Source organism: Ovis canadensis, chromosome 1 (assembly GCF_042477335.2).
Source record: "Ovis canadensis isolate MfBH-ARS-UI-01 breed Bighorn chromosome 1, ARS-UI_OviCan_v2, whole genome shotgun sequence".
Classification (NCBI taxonomy): Eukaryota; Metazoa; Chordata; class Mammalia; order Artiodactyla; family Bovidae; genus Ovis; species Ovis canadensis.
The window spans coordinates 108,720,908-108,739,031 of record NC_091245.1 but is presented as its reverse complement, the minus strand read 5'-3'; the positions used below and the strand labels follow the sequence as shown (position 1 = coordinate 108,739,031).

The 18,124-nt window shown below is 40.9% G+C and overlaps 1 protein-coding gene across 2 annotated transcripts in view; it reads left to right on the top strand.

Annotated features, from left to right (window-relative positions):
- Nucleotides 1-18,124, top strand: part of FCRL4 (Fc receptor like 4) — a 34,822-nt gene extending 16,698 nt beyond the window's left edge. The window contains exons 7-13 of one of the 2 annotated variants that reach the window (XM_069544975.1): nt 6,605-6,715; nt 7,130-7,192; nt 8,389-8,416; nt 9,183-9,265; nt 9,464-9,532; nt 16,051-16,082; nt 16,180-18,124. In XM_069544975.1, the coding sequence (XP_069401076.1) occupies nt 6,605-6,715; nt 7,130-7,192; nt 8,389-8,416; nt 9,183-9,265; nt 9,464-9,532; nt 16,051-16,082; nt 16,180-16,221 (428 nt within the window). In that variant the 3' untranslated portion in view covers nt 16,222-18,124. The remainder of the gene's footprint in view (nt 1-6,604; nt 6,716-7,129; nt 7,193-8,388; nt 8,417-9,182; nt 9,266-9,463; nt 9,533-16,050; nt 16,083-16,179) is intronic. The other variant, XM_069544983.1, reaches the window with a different exon arrangement.

Sequence of the window (18,124 nt, the reverse complement as noted above, 5' to 3'; positions counted from 1 at the left end):
TTGCCTGGAGAATCTCCATGGACAGAGGAACCTGGTGGGCTCCAGTCCACAGGGTCACGAGGAGTCAGACATGACTGAAGCAGCTCAGCATGCATGCACACTGTGCATGTATCAATCCCAATCTTCTAATTTATCCCCAGCCTGGAGAATCCCAGGGACGGGGGAGCCTGGTGGGCTGCTGTCTATGGGGTCACACAGAGTCGGACACGACTGAAGTGACTTAGCAGCAGCAGCCACTATAAGTTTGTTTTGTATGCTTGTGCTTAGCTGCTCAGTCGTGTTTGACTCTGCAATTCCATGGACAATAGTCCCTGGGGCTCCTCTGTCCATGCGATTCTCCAGGCAAGAATACTGGAGTGGGTAGCCATTTTCTTCTCAAGGGGATCTCCCAGACCCAGGGGTCAAACCCGGATCTCCTGCACCGAATGCAGATACGTTATCATCTGAGCCACCAGGGAAGCCCAAGTTTGTTTTACGCCTCTGTAACTATTTCTGTTTTTCAGATAAGTTCATTTGTACCCCCTTTTTTTTCAGACTCCACAGATAAATGGTATCATGTGATATTTGTCTTTCTCTGTCTGATTTACTGCACTCAACATGAGTCCAGGAAGACTCTTACACTGAAAAGTTTACTTAACAATCCCTGAAAGAGAATAATTGTGAATCTGTTGGTAATTCACACCTACATGTAAAATTTCTCATCTTTCCTTTTGAATTTTAAGGTCAGTAGAATGAATCAGCATCCTCTGATACAGGCAGTGAACTGGTTCCTTCACGCATGTAATTTCATTTTATTCTCACAACTGGTCTGCAAGGAAACAGACAATCTCCGAGTTTAAGCAGATTTCGAGGATTCAGTTGATATGCAACAGAACCAGAATGTCTTCTTTTTAATTTGTGGACCTCCTGCAAAATCTCTGTGCTTAGAAATGTCATATAGCATAGCAAATAGCATAGCAGGATAGAAACTCTGAGGTAGCCTGGAGCACTAGTGCCAAGGTAGGCTGTCTTAGCTTGCATTGCTGTAACAAGATACAATAGACAGGGTGACTTTAAGAGCAGGCATTTGTTTCTTACCGTTTCAGAGGCTGGAAGTCTGAGATCAGGACTGAAATCAGGATGCTGGCATGGTTAGTTTCTGGAGAGATTCCTCTTCCTTGCTTGCAGATTGCTGCCCTCTGGCTGTGTCCTCATGCAACAGAGTTGGGGAGAGAGTGAGAGAGATCTCTGAGATCTCTTCTTTTAAGGGTCCTAATCTCATCATGAAGGACCATTCTCACGGCCTCATCTAAACCTAACTACCTCTCAAAGGCACCATCTCCAAAGCCATCTCACCAGGGTTAGAACCGCTTCAATTTATGAATTTTGGTGGAACACAGTTCAGTCCACAGAATGGGCTGAAGTTGGCTACGGTGGTGCTGTGTGCATGCGTGCATGTGTTCACACTCAGTTGTGTCCGACTCTTTGTGACCCCAAGGACTGTAGCCCACTAGGCTCTGCTGTCCAGGGAACAGTCCAGGCAAGAATACTGGAGTGGGTTGCCATTTCCTACTCCAGGGGATCTTCCCAACCCAGGGATTGAACCCGAGTCTCTTGAATCCCCTGCACTGGCAGGTAGATTCTTTACCATTGCGCCACCTGGTGCTGTGTGAAAGTGAGCCTAATGTGTGAGGGTGTCCCTGAAACTGGTCAAAGGGCCATGAAATTTCTGAGGGTGAGGGCATTAGAAAAGGCCCTGATGCTGGGAAAGATTGAAGGCAGAAGGAGAAGGGGATGACAGATGATGAGGTGATGGAATGGCATCACCGACTCGATGGACATGATTTTGAGCAAGCTCCGGGAGTTGGTGATGGACAGGGAAGCCTGGAGTACTGCAGTCCATGGGGTTGCAAAGAGTCAGACATGACTGAACAACTGTACTGAACTGAGGGCATAATGTAAGGGCAATGAATAAGAGGTAATACTTACATAGACATAGCACTTATTATATGTTAAGAACCGTTCAAAGCTCTTTACTAACTCATTTTTATCCACCAACAATAGTACTGCTATAGTTACTATAATCTCCATTTTACAGATAAGAAATCTGACAAACAGGGAAGATTAAATAAAGGTTGCTGGCCACACAGGTAGTAAAAAGAGGAATGACTCTAACCTAACAGCCTAATTTTAGAGTTTATGCCTTCCTTTTTGTTGCTATTCCACTCATAGTGAGATATAATTGACATACAACACCATGTAAGTTTACAGTATACAATATAGTGACTTGCTGCATGTATATATTTCAAATTTATTATCACAAAAAGTTAGTTAACACATCCATCACCTTACGCAGTTGCAATTTTGTGAGTGTATATGTGATAAGAACTTTTATAATCTACTATCTTCAGTTCAGTTCAGTTCAGTCACTCAGTCGTCTCTGACTCTTTGTGACCCCATGGACTGCACACCAGGCCTCCCTGTTAATCACCAACTCCCAGAGTTTACTCAAACTCATGTCCATTGAGTCAGTGATGTCATCCAACTATCTCATCCTCTGTCGTCCCCTTCTCCAGCCTTCAATCTTTCCCAGCATCAGGGTCTTTTCAAATGAGTCAGCTCTTTGCATCAGGTGGCCAAAGTATTGGGAGTTTCAGCTTCAACATCAGTCCTTCTAATGAATATTCAGGACTGATTTCCTTTAGTATGGACTGGTTGGATCTCCTTGCAGTCCAAGGGACTCTCAAGACTCTTCTCCAACACCACAGTTCAAAAGGATCAATTCTTTGGCACTCAGCTTTCTTTATAGTCCAACTCTTGCATCCATACGTGACTACTGGAAAAATCATAGCCTTGACTAGACGGACCTTTGTTGGCAACATAATGTCTCTGCTTTTTAATATGCTGTCTAGCTTGGTCTATCTTAGCAACTTTCAACTATATTTACAATATGTTCTTAGCTATAATCACCATTATATACATCACATCCTCCAAACTTACTCATTTTATAACTGGAAGTTTGTATCCTTTGACCACCTTCACCCATTTCTCCTATCCTCCACCCCCTACCCCTGGCAACCACCAATTCTTTCTGTTTTTGGTTTTTGCTTTTGAAAGATTCTATATATAAGTGAGATCATAAAATATTTGTCTTTCCCTCTGTCTGACTTGTTGCACTTAGCATAATGCCCTCAGGCTTCATACAAGTTGTTGCAAATGGCGGAATTTTCTTTTTTATAGCTGTGTAATAGTCTATCATATTCACATTCCATCATGATTGACTAGTGTGTGTTTGTTGTCGTTTAGTTGCTAAGTCATGTCTGACTCTTTTGTGACCCCCATGGACTGTAGCATACCATGCTCCTCTGTCCATGGGATTTCCCTGGCAAGAATACTGGACTGAGTTGTCATTTCCTTCCGTAGGGGATCTTCCCGACCTAGAATCGAACGTGTGTCTCCAGCATTGGCTTGTGCTTTTTTACTCAGTCGTGTCTGACTCTTTGTGACCAGTTGGACTGTAGCCCTGCATTGGCAGGGGGATTCTTTACCACTGAGCCACCAGGGAAACCCTATATATACCACACTTTCTTTGTCTATTCACACATCAATGACATTTAGGTTGCACATATCTTGGTTATTGTAAATAATATTGCAATAAACATGGGGATGCAGATATCTCTTCAAGATAGTAATTCTCTTTCCTTGGGATATATACCCAGTAGTGGGATTGCTAGATCATATAATAGTTCTTCTTTTTTTTTTTTTAATTTTCTAGGAGTCTACATACTGTTTTTCACTGTGACTGCACCAATTTCCATTCTCACCAACACTGTACAAGGGTTTTCTTCTCTCCTTGTCCTTACCAACACATTATTTCCTGCCTCCATTTTTTTTAAGTTATAGGGAATAAAGTTTATTTTGATGAAAAGTGTAAAGCAAAATTAAAATTGTGTACATTAGTAACATAACTCAGCATGCTTAATTTGGTATAAGTGTGACACATTTTCTTGCTTTCCTATGTTTTGCTAAATCATCATAACCTTGTTGTTGTTCAATCATTAAGTCATGTCTGACTTTGCGACCCCATGGACTGTAGCAAGCCAGGCTTCAATATCTCCCAGAGTTTGCTCAAAATCAAGTCCATTGGGTCAATGATGCTGTCTAATCATCTCATCCTCTGCTGACCCCGTCTCCTTTTGCCTTCCATCTTTCCCAGCATCAGGGTCTTTTCCAATGAGTCAGCTGTTTGCATCAAGTGCCCATAAAGTGCTCCATAAAGTATTGGAGCTTCAGCTTCAGCATCAGTCCTTCCAGTGAATATTCAGGGCTGATTTCCTTTAGGATTGGCTCTGGTTTGGTCTCCTGCAGTCCAAGGACACCATAACCTAGACTGCTTTATTAAACTAAGGCATGGAAACTTATTTTTACTCTTTTGCTTACGCTCTGATTTCAAACAATTTTATTTTAAAAAAGCCATTGTAACAGGTGTGAGGTGCTACCTCACTGTGGTTTTGATTTGCATTTCCCTGATGATTAGTGATGTTGAACACGTTTTCCTGTGCCTGTTGGCTTTTGCATGTCTTCTTTGTAAAAATGACTATTCAGATCCTTTGTCCATTTTTAAAGTATTATTTGAAGGGGTTTTTTTTTTTTTTTTTTTTTTGGGCCATAGAGTTGTATGACTTCCTCATATTATTACCAAGGACTTTCCCCCTATAATTTCTCCTAGGGGTTTTATGGTTTCTGTTCTTAAAGTCTTTAATACATTTCTAGTTAATTTCTGTGAGTGGTTTAAGATGGAGGTCCAGTTTCATTCTTTTGCATGTGAATTAGCAAGTTTCCCCAGCACCATCTATTAAGAGATTATCTTTTCCACTGAGTATTTTTGACTCCTTTGACAAATATTAGTTGATGATATATTCACAGGTTTATGTCTGGGCTCTTGATTCTATTCCACTGGCTCATGTTTCTGTTTCTATGCCAATGCCGATTTGTGTTGGTTGTTCAAGCTTTGTTATATTTTTTGAAATCAGGAAGTGTAGAGCCTCCAGCTTTGTTCTTTTGTTGGAGGATTGCTTTAGCTATTTGGTGTCTTTTGTGGTTCCATACAAGTTATTTTAAAATTTCTATAAAAAATGATGTTGGAATTTTGATAGGGACTGCATTGAATCTGTTTGGCTTCAATAGCTTTGAACAATATGGACATTTTAGCAATATTAATTCTTTCAATTCACCAACATGGGATTTCTTTCTATATATTTGTGTCTTCATTTTTTTAACCATATCTTATAGTTTTCAATATACAGATCTTTCATCTCCTTGATTAAGTTTGTAATCAATAATAACTCTTTTATTGTTTTTGATGCTATTGAAAATAAGATTGTTTTCTTTATTTCTTCTTCAGATAATCCCTTGTTGTTGTATAGAAGCACAACTGATTTTTGTATTGATATTGTATTCTGCAACTCTATGAATTAGTTCATTAGTTCTAACAGATTTTCTGGGGAGTCTTTAAGATTTTCTTTATATAAGGTCACATCTTCAAACAGAGACAATTTTTATTCTTCCTTTCCAATTTTGAGGTCTTTTATTATTATTATTTTCTTGCCTGATTGCTCTGGCTAGGAATTCTAGAACTATGTTGAATAGGAGTAGAGAGAGGGCACCCTGGCCTTGGAGAATGTATCTGATGAAAAAAATAAAAATTCTCCAATAATTTAGTCTATTCCTTCTATAGTTTTTTCCCCCCACCTCTTCAAAGCACATAAGACTCTGGCTTCTAGGAGGAAGGAAACGGATGTCATTTGATTGTAGTGTCCCAGTACATTATTTTAATGGCGAGCAATATCAGAGTTACTGTTGGTTCAGCTAGTGCCCTAATCAGTGGAGATATTTGCTCTCTTTCTCAGGCATGTTGCTGTTCCAAGTTAGATTCTGCCAAGTCATCCTTATAACATCTTTCCAGATGTCTAGGGGAAATTTCCAAATGGCCACATTACAAGAGTACAGAATAGGTAGACAGCTGGTTAGATAGATAGACAGATGTAGTGTGCGTGTGCTCACTCAGTCATGTCCAGCTCTTTTCAACCCCATGGACTGTATAGCCTGCCAGGCTCCTCTGTCCAGGGACTTTTCCAGGCAAGAATACTAGAGTCGGTTACCTTCTACTGAAGAGACCTTCCTGACCCAGGGATCGAATCCATGTCTCTTGTGTCTCCTGCTTTAGCAGGCAGATTCTTGGCCAGTGAGCCACCTGGGAAACCACAGATGTCCCTCTGAATATTAATGTCCTAAGTGAAGTCAGTGGGTCGGTGGAGGGAGCTGGCTTCCTTTTCTCCTCTTTGCCGCAATCCCCTCAGATTCCTGCCTTCTGCCCCTGCGTGCTGAGTCACTTCCTGTCATATGCAGGCTCAGGACTGCGCTGCCCACAAGAGGAATCCTGCTTCCTGTGCCACACAGTCCTAGTCCAATCCTCAACGGGCCCCACGGGTCCTTGTCTTTTAGAGCCCTCCCTTTCCCAGGGCTCAGGACCCCAGCCAGGTCGAGGAAAGTTTCCAGGGCTGCAAGGCACCTCCAGGCTCTAGAACCCTCCCCCGAGGCTCACACACACACTTTCTCTGTCCAGGCATCCCAGGGATTAAAAGAAGCCTTGTTGCGGGAGGAACCACTGGGGGATCACTCAGCATTCTCCTGGCTGTAGCCCTGCTGTTTTACTGCTGGCACCAGAGGAAACCGGGTTTGTGTTCTCTCTTACCCTTTGCTAACCTCCACAACCTGTCCCTGCCTCAGATACCCCATTCATTGCAGCCTTGGAAACTGCCCCATTACCATTCTCCACCTCACCATCCCAGTGCTAATAGACGGGCTCACATGCTTTCTTCAAAAGGCTGTTTTCTTAACAGATGTCTAGTCTAATTTATGAAGCCTCAGGTGAAAGATGGGGAAGGAATACATATTTTAATGTAAAGTTTCAAGAACTTCAAATGGTTTCCTTGGATAGTTTCTTTGGTCCAAACAGACTGGTCCACTAGATATTTCAGCCCATCCTATATCCCCCATAAGTGGACAATCAAATAAAACTTCATAGGAAAGGCCCTATGAAGAAATGACTGAGAATGGGAGCTAACTAGTCTCTATCCTTCTTCCTCAGAGATGTCCTTGAGTCAAAGCTTGGGACCAGCATCTCGTATTCCAATGGCTCCACTCTCTACAGGTCAGGCTACGGGCTCCCCCTCCACCCAGAGGAGAGAGTTTCTCCCACGTACTATCTGTTGTGCTTCCAAAGCCTTCTTGCTTTAGCCCAGGTCAGGCTAGTTTCAGACGTCAGAAAATCTGGTGTAGAAGACATACATAAAAGCTTTTTCAGCTCTAGTACAGTTACCCACATGCTTTAACTTTGTGTTTTGAGTGCATGCTCAGTCACGTCCCACTCTTTGTGACCCCATGGACTGTAGCCCCCCCAGGCTCCTCTGTCCATGGAATTCTCCAGGCAAGAATACTGGAGTGGATAGCCCTTCCCTCCTCCAGGGGATCTTCCCTACCCAGGGATCAAATCCAGGTCTCCTGCATTGCAGGCAGATGCTCTACTGTCTGAGCCACCAGGGAAGCACAACTCTGTGTTTTTAACTTAATTCAACCCAACTCACCAGATCCTTCTGAGCACCTCCTGTGTATCCTGCATTGGGTTGGATGTACAGAGCTTTGGACTTCTGACCAAAGTGTCCTTAACAAGCCTGAGGTGAAGTCTGAGGTTCTGGGCATAACCACAAATTCTTCTGGAAATCTACCTATAGCCCCACACTACTCTGCAAAAAAAAAAAAAAAATTGGTTGTATTTAGTATTTCCTAAGGCATATCAACACAGTCTTGAACCCTAATCAAGTCTCAGATGTTTGCATATTCAACAGAGCAATGTGTAGCCCTGACCCCAGCAAGTTATGTGCTTGGTTCAATTCTTTTTCACGAGAATCCGAGACTGCACCCACATTTGAATTGACTCTGCTAGGCAGCACATAGGCTTCCCTAGTAGCTCAGCTGGCAAAGAGTCCACCTGCAATGCAGGTGACCCCAGTTGATTCCTGGGTCGGCAAGTTCCCCTGGAGACCTAGGCTGCCCACTCCAGTATTCTTGTGCTTCCCTGGTGGTTCAGATGGGAAAGAATTCACTTGGGTTTGATCCCTGGGTTGGGAAGAACCCCTGGAGCAGGGCATGGCAACCCACCCCAGTATTCTTGCCTGGGGAATCCCCCTGGACAGAGGAGCCTGGCGGGCTACAGTCCATGGGGTCGAAAGAGTCGGACACAGCTGAGCACTGCACAGCACAGCACACAGCGCTGGTGGTACATGCATGTGAAATATTTGAGAATGGGCTCCCTCTGCTGACGCAAATCTGCCTTTGTTTTATTTGCAGGAGACGGCTTTCAGGGAGACATAATCAGGTGAGGTCTCAGCCTTCTGGTTTCCCAAGAATAAAATATGCAGAACTGTGGGGCTACAAGATCAGGCCAAGTGATTTCTCTATGTCCCTGTGACCTGATGCTTCCACTTTCACATTCTTTAAAATGGTCATAATCACAGCTTCTTAGAATCCATCTAATAGTGTATATAATGGATTTTCCCACATAAATAGATCAGTTTCTTATTTCAAATTTACCCATTCCATTAAAAGGATGATACTAAAGGTTATAGATTTTCTAGGTTGGCACAAAATATTTCTGGTGCAAATAATCCTATAGTTAGACCACATGTTACTATAACTGTATAAAATGATTGCTAGTCCTAGATTTTACAGTGGAGTCTCAGCTTCTAGTAATCCTCTTTTTGTCCCAAATGTGCTTATTTGCTCATCAAATTTTGTGTTTTTAAGCTCGGTTTGATAAATGTGGTCTTGTTCTTCTATCTGTGTCGGTATCTCGGTCTTAGGATATAGTCAGGGTCTTGGTTCATGGATTATGTTTAATTGCTTCTTGAATTATCCAGGCAGAATGCTGTGAAGACACTTCCCCCTGATGATGAGGCTGGTTTTTTTTTTTTTTTAAACCAATTGAGAGTGACCATTCTATTTACGAGATGATCATTTCTAAGAAGTCAAAGACTCTTCTGGCCTTGTTCTGCTGACTTCTCCCCACTCTTTTTTTCCCCTTTATTCCACTTTCATGTATAGTATAATGTTCCAAGGATGATCAGTGTTTCTATGCCTTACAGGAGACCCCTGACAGTAGGCCCACCAGGACCCTTCAACCCCATGTGCCCTGCCCCTGTGGAGCTGCAGCAGTTGTACATCAATGGTGAGGACTCCCTGGTAGGAAGCTGCTCTGGGCCTGAGCCAGAGAAAGATACTTGTTTTGAGGCCTGGCAAAAGGCCCTGGTCTCCGTAAGCATCCCAGACATTCACAGTAAACAATTGTTTATGAAGAAGCATCTGTATTGTACCCCACTGACTGGGACTGATTACAAAGTGTTTTTGTTTGTTTTTTTCTTCTCAGTGCATCCAAGAGAAAGAGACTTGGTATATTCTGAGATCCAGATTTCTCAGCCTGGGGCAGAAGGGGAAGGTACGTTACTGGAGAGAGATTGTGGCTTCAAATTGCGTTCATTCATTTGACACATTTGCTGAGTCTCCTTTGAATAAAGGGAGTGAATCAGTGATCAAGACAGATAAAAATCCCTACAGCAGTGCTTAGATTCCAAAGAAAGAGGACAGATATATAAAGCTATGTAGCATCTTTCCTGATATCAGAACAAAAATAAAACATTCTTCTAATAGACATTGTAATCATGAGGGTATATGTTCAAAGGTTACCTGAAAGTAATGAATGAATTATTGCAAAGCACCTACCATGTGATAAGAATATTATCATTATAATATATAAATATTAATATGTGTAATATTTACATGTTTAGTTAATTTATATAACAACCCCATGTAACCCACATACTGAGCAAGCAAGACTCATGACTTACAAAAATTTTCTGTCCCCCACTGTGTCTTTAAACTTTCTTCTGTGAGAGATTTTCCTGGACACTCGGGTTGAAAATTCTGGCAACCAAAGGCTTTTCAACACATTCTCCATTCTCTTAGGTGATAGACAGTAGGTGGGCACTTTATGTCATAGTCCCATAGTCTCTTATTTAGAAAGTGAATAGAAAGCCAAGTTTGAAGATGGTGAATCAGAACTTTCTCCTCTTCTAGAGCAGGCCAGTTTCAGAATGAAGCTGGCAATGGTGTGGGTGAGGGGGAGGACCAGGCAGAGTTGGCTTCTTCCCTATCTCTTGGGTTGACTTGCCCTAACTAGCCTGGTGAAAGGAGTGGGAAAGAAGTCAATTCAACTGGTACTGTGGAAGCTGGCTTCTGCCTTCCTGGGATGACAGATACTTAAGCGGGCACTCCCTCCTACAATGTATATATATGGTCTCTTGAAGTTTCCCGATGGAGCCCTCCTTCCTAAAGTTCGTTATGCACAGCTGAGGCATTTCTAATTCCATGAGTTGTTTCTTGCCCCTTCACTGGCCTCACCTCCAATCAGTCACATCCAACTTCCTGCTGCTGGAGTCCCTTGGTACCTGGAGGCCTTATTGAACAGGACTGAAGGTGATCACACTTCTGCTTGTTCTGTCTCCCATGTGGACCACATCTGTACTTGGGGACACCTGAGAATTTCAGGTCCTAGCTGGGCCAGCAGATTTCTTTTGATCCCACCACTTGTGAGTTAGAACTCTTAATGCTACTGATAAGGGATGTTGAAATATTTTTTTATTGTAATCTGCAGTAAGAAATACAAGCTGTGTAAAAAAAAAAAAAAGAAATACAAGTTGTACTGTTAAGAAATGTGAATGTGCACATATATATGCACACACATACACATACCTAAACCAAAAGTTTTAGGAGATAATACTTAGTGTGATGCACTCAATTTTCTATTCTACTCAAATTGATTGTTTTAATCAACTTTATGGAGGTATCAACAATATAAGATATTATTCACCACTTTTAAATGCACATTCAAATTATTTTAACAAATGTATCGATTCACAGAACCACCACCACAGTCACAGTGTGATGTGCAAACATTTCCAGAAGCCTAGAAAATCCTTTCATACTCCTTTGCAGTTAATCTCCGTCCAGCTTCACCCTTGACAATTACTGATCTGCCTTCTGTCCTATATAGTTTGCTATTCTATAATTTCACATAAACAGATTCTTATATAATGCAACCCTTTTGTTTGGCTTCTTTCACTTAACACAATGTTTTGAAATTCATCCACATTCTAGCATAAGTAGTTCACTATTTTTTTGACATGTAAAAAGCTATGCCTTTTTAATATATACAGTTCATGAGTTTAGGGATGAATCAACACCAGAGAAACTGTTACCACCAGTAAGGCCATAGATATATGCACCATTTTCCAAAGTTTTCTTTCACACCCTTTATGATGATGATAATGATGATGTGTGGTAAGGACACTTAACATAAGATTTACCTTATTAGCTAATTTTAAGTGTATAATAAAATATAGTTAGTGATTGGAGAAGGCAATGGCAACCCACTCCAGTATGCTTGCCTGGAAAATCACATGGACGGAGGAGCCTGGTAGGCTGCAGTCAGCAGGGTCGCGGAGTCGGACACGACCAAGCGACTTCACTTTCACTTTTCATTTTCATGCATTGGAAAAGCAAATGGCAACCCACTCCAGTGTTCTTGCCTGGAGAATCCCAGGGACAGGGGAGCCTGGTGGGCTGCCGTCTATGGGGTAGCACAGAGTCAGACATGACTGAAGCGACTTAGCAGCAGCAGCATAGTTAGGGATTGCAATATCTAGCCTAGTTGCTAAGTCGTGTCCAAATCTTTGCTACCCCATGAACTACAGCATGCCAGGCTTCCCTGTCCTTCTCTATCTCCTGGAGTTTCCTCAAACTCATGTGCATTGAGTCAATGATGTCATACAACAATCTCATCTTCTGTTGCCCTCTTCTCCTCCTGCCTTCAATCTTCCCCAGCATCAGAGTCTTTTCTAATGAGTCACTTCTTCACATTAGATGGCCAAATGATCGGAGCTTCAGCATCAGTCCTTCCAGTGAATATTCAGGACTGATTTCCTTTAGAATTGACTGGTTTTATCTCCTTTCAGTCCAAGGGACTTTCAAGAGTCTTCTTCAGCATCACAGCTTGAAAGCATCAATTCTTTGGCATTCAGCCTTCTTTATGGGCCAACTCTCACATACATGACTACTGGAAAAACTATAGCTTTGACTAGATGTACCTTTGTTGGGAAAGTTATATCTCTGCTTTTTAATATGATGTCTAGGTTTGTCATAGCTTTTCTTCCAAGGGGCAAGTATCTTTGAATTTCATGGCTGCAGTCATCATTGCAGTGATTTTGGAGCCCAAGAAAATAAAGTCTCTCACTGTTTCCACTTTTCCCCCTTCTATTTGCCATGAAGTGATGGGACTGGATGCCATGATCTTAGTGTTTTGAACGTTGAGTTTTAGGACAGCTTTCTCCACTCTTCTCTTTCATCTTCATCAAGAGGTTCTTTAGTTCCTCTTTGCTTTCTGCCATTAAAGTGATATCATCTGCCTATCTGAGGTCGATATTTCTCCCAGCAATCTTGATATTCCAGCTTGTGCTTCATCCAGCTTGGCATTTCACATGATGTACTGTGCATTTAAGTTAATTAAGCAGAGTGACAATATACAACCTAGATGTACTCCTTTCCCAATTTTGAACCAGTCTGTTGTTCCATGTCTGGATCTAACTGTTGCTTCTTGTCCTACATACAGACTTCTCAGGATACAGGTAAGGTGGTCTGATAATCCCATCTCTTTAAGAATTTTCCAGTTTCTTGTGATCCACACAGTCAAAGCCTTAAGCATAGTCAATGTAGCAGAAAAATACTTTTTTTTTTTTCAATTCCTTTGCTTTTTCTTGGAGAAGGAATTGGTAACCCCTCTCCAGTACTCTTCCCTGGAAAATCCCATGGACGGAAGAACCATCAGTCCATGAGGTCATGAAGAGTTGGACACGACTGAGCAGATGTTCGAAATTTGATCTCTAGTTCCTCTGCCTTTTCTAAATCTAGCTTATACATATGGAAGTTCTCGGTTCATGTACTGCTGAAGCCTAGCTTGAAGGATTTTGAGCATAATCTTGCTAGCATGTGAAATGAAGGCAATTGTACAAGAGTCTGAACATTCTTTGGCATTGTCCTTTTTGGGGATTGGAATGAAAGCTGACCTTTCCCAGTCCTGTGGCCACTGCTGAATTTTCCATATTTGCTGGCATATTGCAGAGGAGGCAGTAGCAACCCATTCCAGTACTCTTGCCTGGAAAATCCCATGGACAGAGAAGCCTGGTAGGCTGCAGTCCATGGGGTTGGGAAGAGTCGGACACGACTGAGTGACTTCACTTTCTCTTTTCACTTTCATGCATTGGAGAAGGAAATGGCAACCCATTCCAGTGTTCTTGCCTGGAGAATCCCAGGGATGGGGGAGCCTGGTGGGCTGCCATCTATGGGGTCACACAGAGTCAGACACGACTGAAGCGACTTAGCAGCAGCAGCTGGCATATTGAGTGCAGCTCTTTAACAGCATCATCTTTTAGGATTTGAAATAGCTCAGCTGGAATTCTGTCACCTCCACTAGCTTTGTTCGTAGTAATGCTTCCTAAGGTCCACTTGACTTCACACTCCAGGATGTCTGGCTCTAGGTGAGTGACCACACCATCATGGTTATCTGGGTCATTAAGAGCTTTTTTTGTACAGGTCTTCTGTATATTCTTGCCACTTTTTCTTAATCTCTTCTGTTTCTATTAGGTCTTTGCTGTGTCTGTCCTTTATTGTGCCCATCTTTGCATGAAATATTCCCTTGATAGCTCTAATTTTCTTGAAAAGATCTCTAGCCTTTCCCATTCTATTGTTTTCCTTTATTTCTTTGAATTGTTTCCTTAAGAAGACCTTCTTATCTCTCCTTATTATTCTCTGTAACTCTGCATTCAGTTGGGTATAGCTTTTCCTTTCTCCTTTGCCTTCTGCTTCTCTTCTTACTATACAGTATATCTCCAGAATGTATTCATCCTTGATAACTCAAACTTTGTACCTTTTGAGCCTTACTTCTAGTTTCCTTTCCCCAAGCTACTTGTAACCACCGTTCTACCCTGCTTCCATGAGTTTGAGAAAATACAGTATTCGCCCTTCTGTAACTGGCTTATTTTTCCTAGCATAATGTCTTCCAGATCCAGCTGTGTTGTCACAAATGACAGGATTTCCTTCTCTCTTAAGGTGGAATAATATTCCATTGTATATGTGTGTGTATGTCTGTGTGTGTGTATCATATTTCCATTTTCATTCATCCATCAATAAACTTTTAAGTTGTTTCTGTATCTTGCTGTGATCTATTCAAGATCCTGATTTCAATTCCTTTGGGTATGTACTTAGAAGTGGAATTGTTGGATCATACAATAGTTTTATTTTTAACTTTTTAAGAAACTTCCATACAGTTTTCCATATTAGCAGTACCAATTTACGCTCTCACCAACAGTGTTCCAGAATTCTTTTTTCTCCACATCCTTGCCAACTCCTGTTATCTTTTGTCTTTTTAATGATAGCCATCCTAACAGGTGTGATGTGATATCTCACTCTGGTTTTGATTCCACTGATGATTACTGATGTTGAGCACCTTTTCAATAACTGCTATATGTCTTCTTTAGAGAAACATCTCTTCAGATCCTTTGCCCAAATTGGTTTATTACTATTGTTAGTTTAGCTGTTGAGTTGTATGAAATGCTTATATATTTTGCATATGAATCTCTTATCTGATAATATGGTTTGCAAGTGTTTTCTTCCATCTTGTAAGCTGTCTTTTCAGTATCCTTGTGTCTAGTAGAAATTTCAATTGTAAGCTGATCCTGAATTTGGTTTACAAATGAGGGTAAGGACTTCTGCAAGGTCCCAAATCCAATGAAGACTAAGTCTTCTGTTTTACTATAATATTTGCTGCATATAGTGCCTATTGCTATATTTGACTAATGTATATCCTCTGAACACCTGCTTTGTCTGTCACTGATTTCTCAGCTATCCTCACTAATCAGTATCTTTTGAATGATAGAATTAGAATTGCCACCAATTTGATTGGGTTAATTGGGTGCTTCTTATCGAGTCACCTTGATCAGCTGCTGCTCTTCACACTCTGTCTTTGACATATTTGTCAAAACACCCTTGAAGCTGAGCACTCTATTGGTGGATGAGTTATATTTCAGGCACTTTCTGTGTTGATGATCTGTAGCAATATTTCTTCACCAGTGCCTGAATGTTTGCATGAAGCCCCTGAAATTGCATACAAAGTTCCTTGGATGTGTCTATTATTCCAGGGAGACAGTACATAGCTTCTATTTGGTCATTAAAAAGATCTGTAACCCCGAAAGACCCATGGAAAAAATATGATGAAAAATAAAGTATCCCAGGATGTATCTTTTTCCCCGGGCTCTATCCCTCCATAAAATTACTATAGAGTTCTCATGATTCTACCTGCTCTGAGATTCTTTATGTCTAATAAGGAGGATATGAGAAATTATACCTGCTAAGTTTTCTCTTACTGTGGCTCCATCTCTAAGAAATGCTGGCAATCAAATCAAAACCAGAACATGCTAATGTGAGACAGTTTTCCCCTCAGGGCATACATTTAAAGGATTCTAGTGGGAACTTGCAGAACAAGCAGGGGTTGGACTTTGCGATTGGTGAGATGGAGGTGCTATAAATTAATAGAGGCAATAATTGAAAGTAAGAGAGAAATCATCTCTTAACATCTGATAAAGAAAGGGAATGAGGTTTCTCTTTGTGGTATTGAGGGAGAACTTTATAGATCAATGGAGCTTGCAAAGAACATCTAGAGGGTTGGGTTAAGAAATGGTAAAACAAAATCACTTGTGTTGTAGGAGGTGTTAGGTAGCAGAGAAGAGAAAATGACAATCAATGCAGAAGGCCCAATGACCCCCAGATTCTGGGAAATAAGCTAGAAGACTAGGTTTCAAGTAGATCCAAACATTCATCACCCTGTGGTTTTCTTTTTCTCCACAGCCAATACCTTCAGAACATCTCTAGAGAACCAGGTGAGTTTCATTTCCTGACTGTTTTCTCTCCCACTACTACCTATCACCCCACATTCCCTCTCCTTCCAGTTCTTATTCTATCTTCTTTCCACCCCAGCATGTCTCAATTGTCTACTCTGAAGTGAAGACACAGCTCTGAGATGATTCGGCTGGAAAGGTCAGCTCTAAAAATGAAGATGCCACGAAAAGTTATGAGAATATCCTACTTATATGATTTGTCTCTTATCCAAAGACCCAGCTCAGTGCAGTCCTTGAGGACTCTGGAGTGGCCAACCAGTTCCAGCTTTCCAGTTCTTCTTGCCCATGTGCAGTCACTCCAAGGACGTCTGATTCAGTCTGAGGCAGTGATGGGAAGACCCTTCAGAGACTACACTGAAATGACCAAGATCCACGGTCAAGAGAGAAACCTGTATACCTTCTCTGAGCCTAACCTAATGTGCTCCTTACTGTCTGACTTCAGGAGAGGGAGAAAGACTGCTGTAGAAAAACAGAAGGACCAATTTTGGAGAATTGGGATTTGTACCTAGATAGAAAGGACTAAGTGAATCAGGTCTCTGTGTAACACATTTTCAGCAACTCTCCCCATGGGGACTAGGTTGCATCAATTGGTTTCACTATGACTGGCTGCATGCCTACTTCACAAGCAAAGCACAGGTCCATCCCTCCTGCTTACACTGCCTGTCAAGATTCAATTGCAGACAAAAGAATCCATTTCAAGTGGTTTACAGATAAAGGAGTTAAAAAATTTATATCGGCTACTTTGAAAAATCATTTGAAGAGCTGGAGAAGCAGGCTGCAGACTGAGCTTCCAAAAGCAAAACCTAATTACATTAATGTTATTAGGGACAAAGAATTTTAACACTGGAGACAAGAAATATAACAAATATAAAAAGTTAAGTAACAATCTGGAAAACCTAAATTTGAATTGGAAATGTCAGTACAAACTGATGACAAAACCTGCTCATTTTAAAAATGTTATCTATTTCTGAGGTCATCCACTGGAAAGGTCTAGAAATAATTAATAATTCAGTAACATTGAGCATCCATTGCACATGCTGTAGTCTCTAAATACTTTTTCCTACTCAAAGGATATAGAGCTATCTTTCTTGTAGGAGCTGTATCTTTGAGTTATCAAATAGGTGATGTTAGAATAATTCTTCCAATTAATGAAGAAGGACTGAAAAAAATAGCAACTATTTTATGTGAATGTTTCATGCTGCACCTAATGATCAAGTTGATATAAAAAAAACCCAGCCTAATATTATTGGCCTCCTAATGGAAGTATTCAATACCACCTACAAAGTATTTAAGCCTGAATTATCAGAAGTAAATCTATTGAAGTCTCTAGATCTAACTACAAGTTTATAGGAATACAATGGACAAAGGATTTTGTTAAATAGCACCATGGGATTGCGATCAGAAAAATCTAAACTATGGAAAAATTCTAAAGACAAATGATCTGGCTTCTTTAACAAAAGAAGGAAGGAGAAAGGGAAGACTTATAAATTAAATGATACTTAAGACATGTCAGTCAAAAGGAATGAGTGGGTCTTGCCTCAAACAAATCAAGTTTAAAAAGAATTACTTATGGAATACTAAATGAAATTTATATGTTAATATGAAGAAATTGTGTTTGGATAATTTATATGTTTGAAGAATTTATGTTTTGGGTATAAATGATAGTATTATGGTTATGTTTTTATTATAAATATTCATTTTTTACTTCATACTGAAGTATTTGTACATTAAATATTATGATTTTGCTTGATATAATCCAATAATAGTTGGGTGGGCAGGAAGCGGATACAGGTACAGATGAAGTAAAATTGGTCATGTGAGCACCATTTCTGAAGCTGGATGGTAGGTATGTAAAGGGAGGCAGTAGAGCTTATACTAGTCTCTTTGTATGTCTTAAATTCTGATGATAAAAAGTTAAGCATTGCCATTGTATATATGTACCACAGCTTCTTTACCCAGATCATCCGTCAATGGATCTCTAGGTTGTTTCATGTCCTAGCTACAGTAAATAGTGCTGCAAGGAA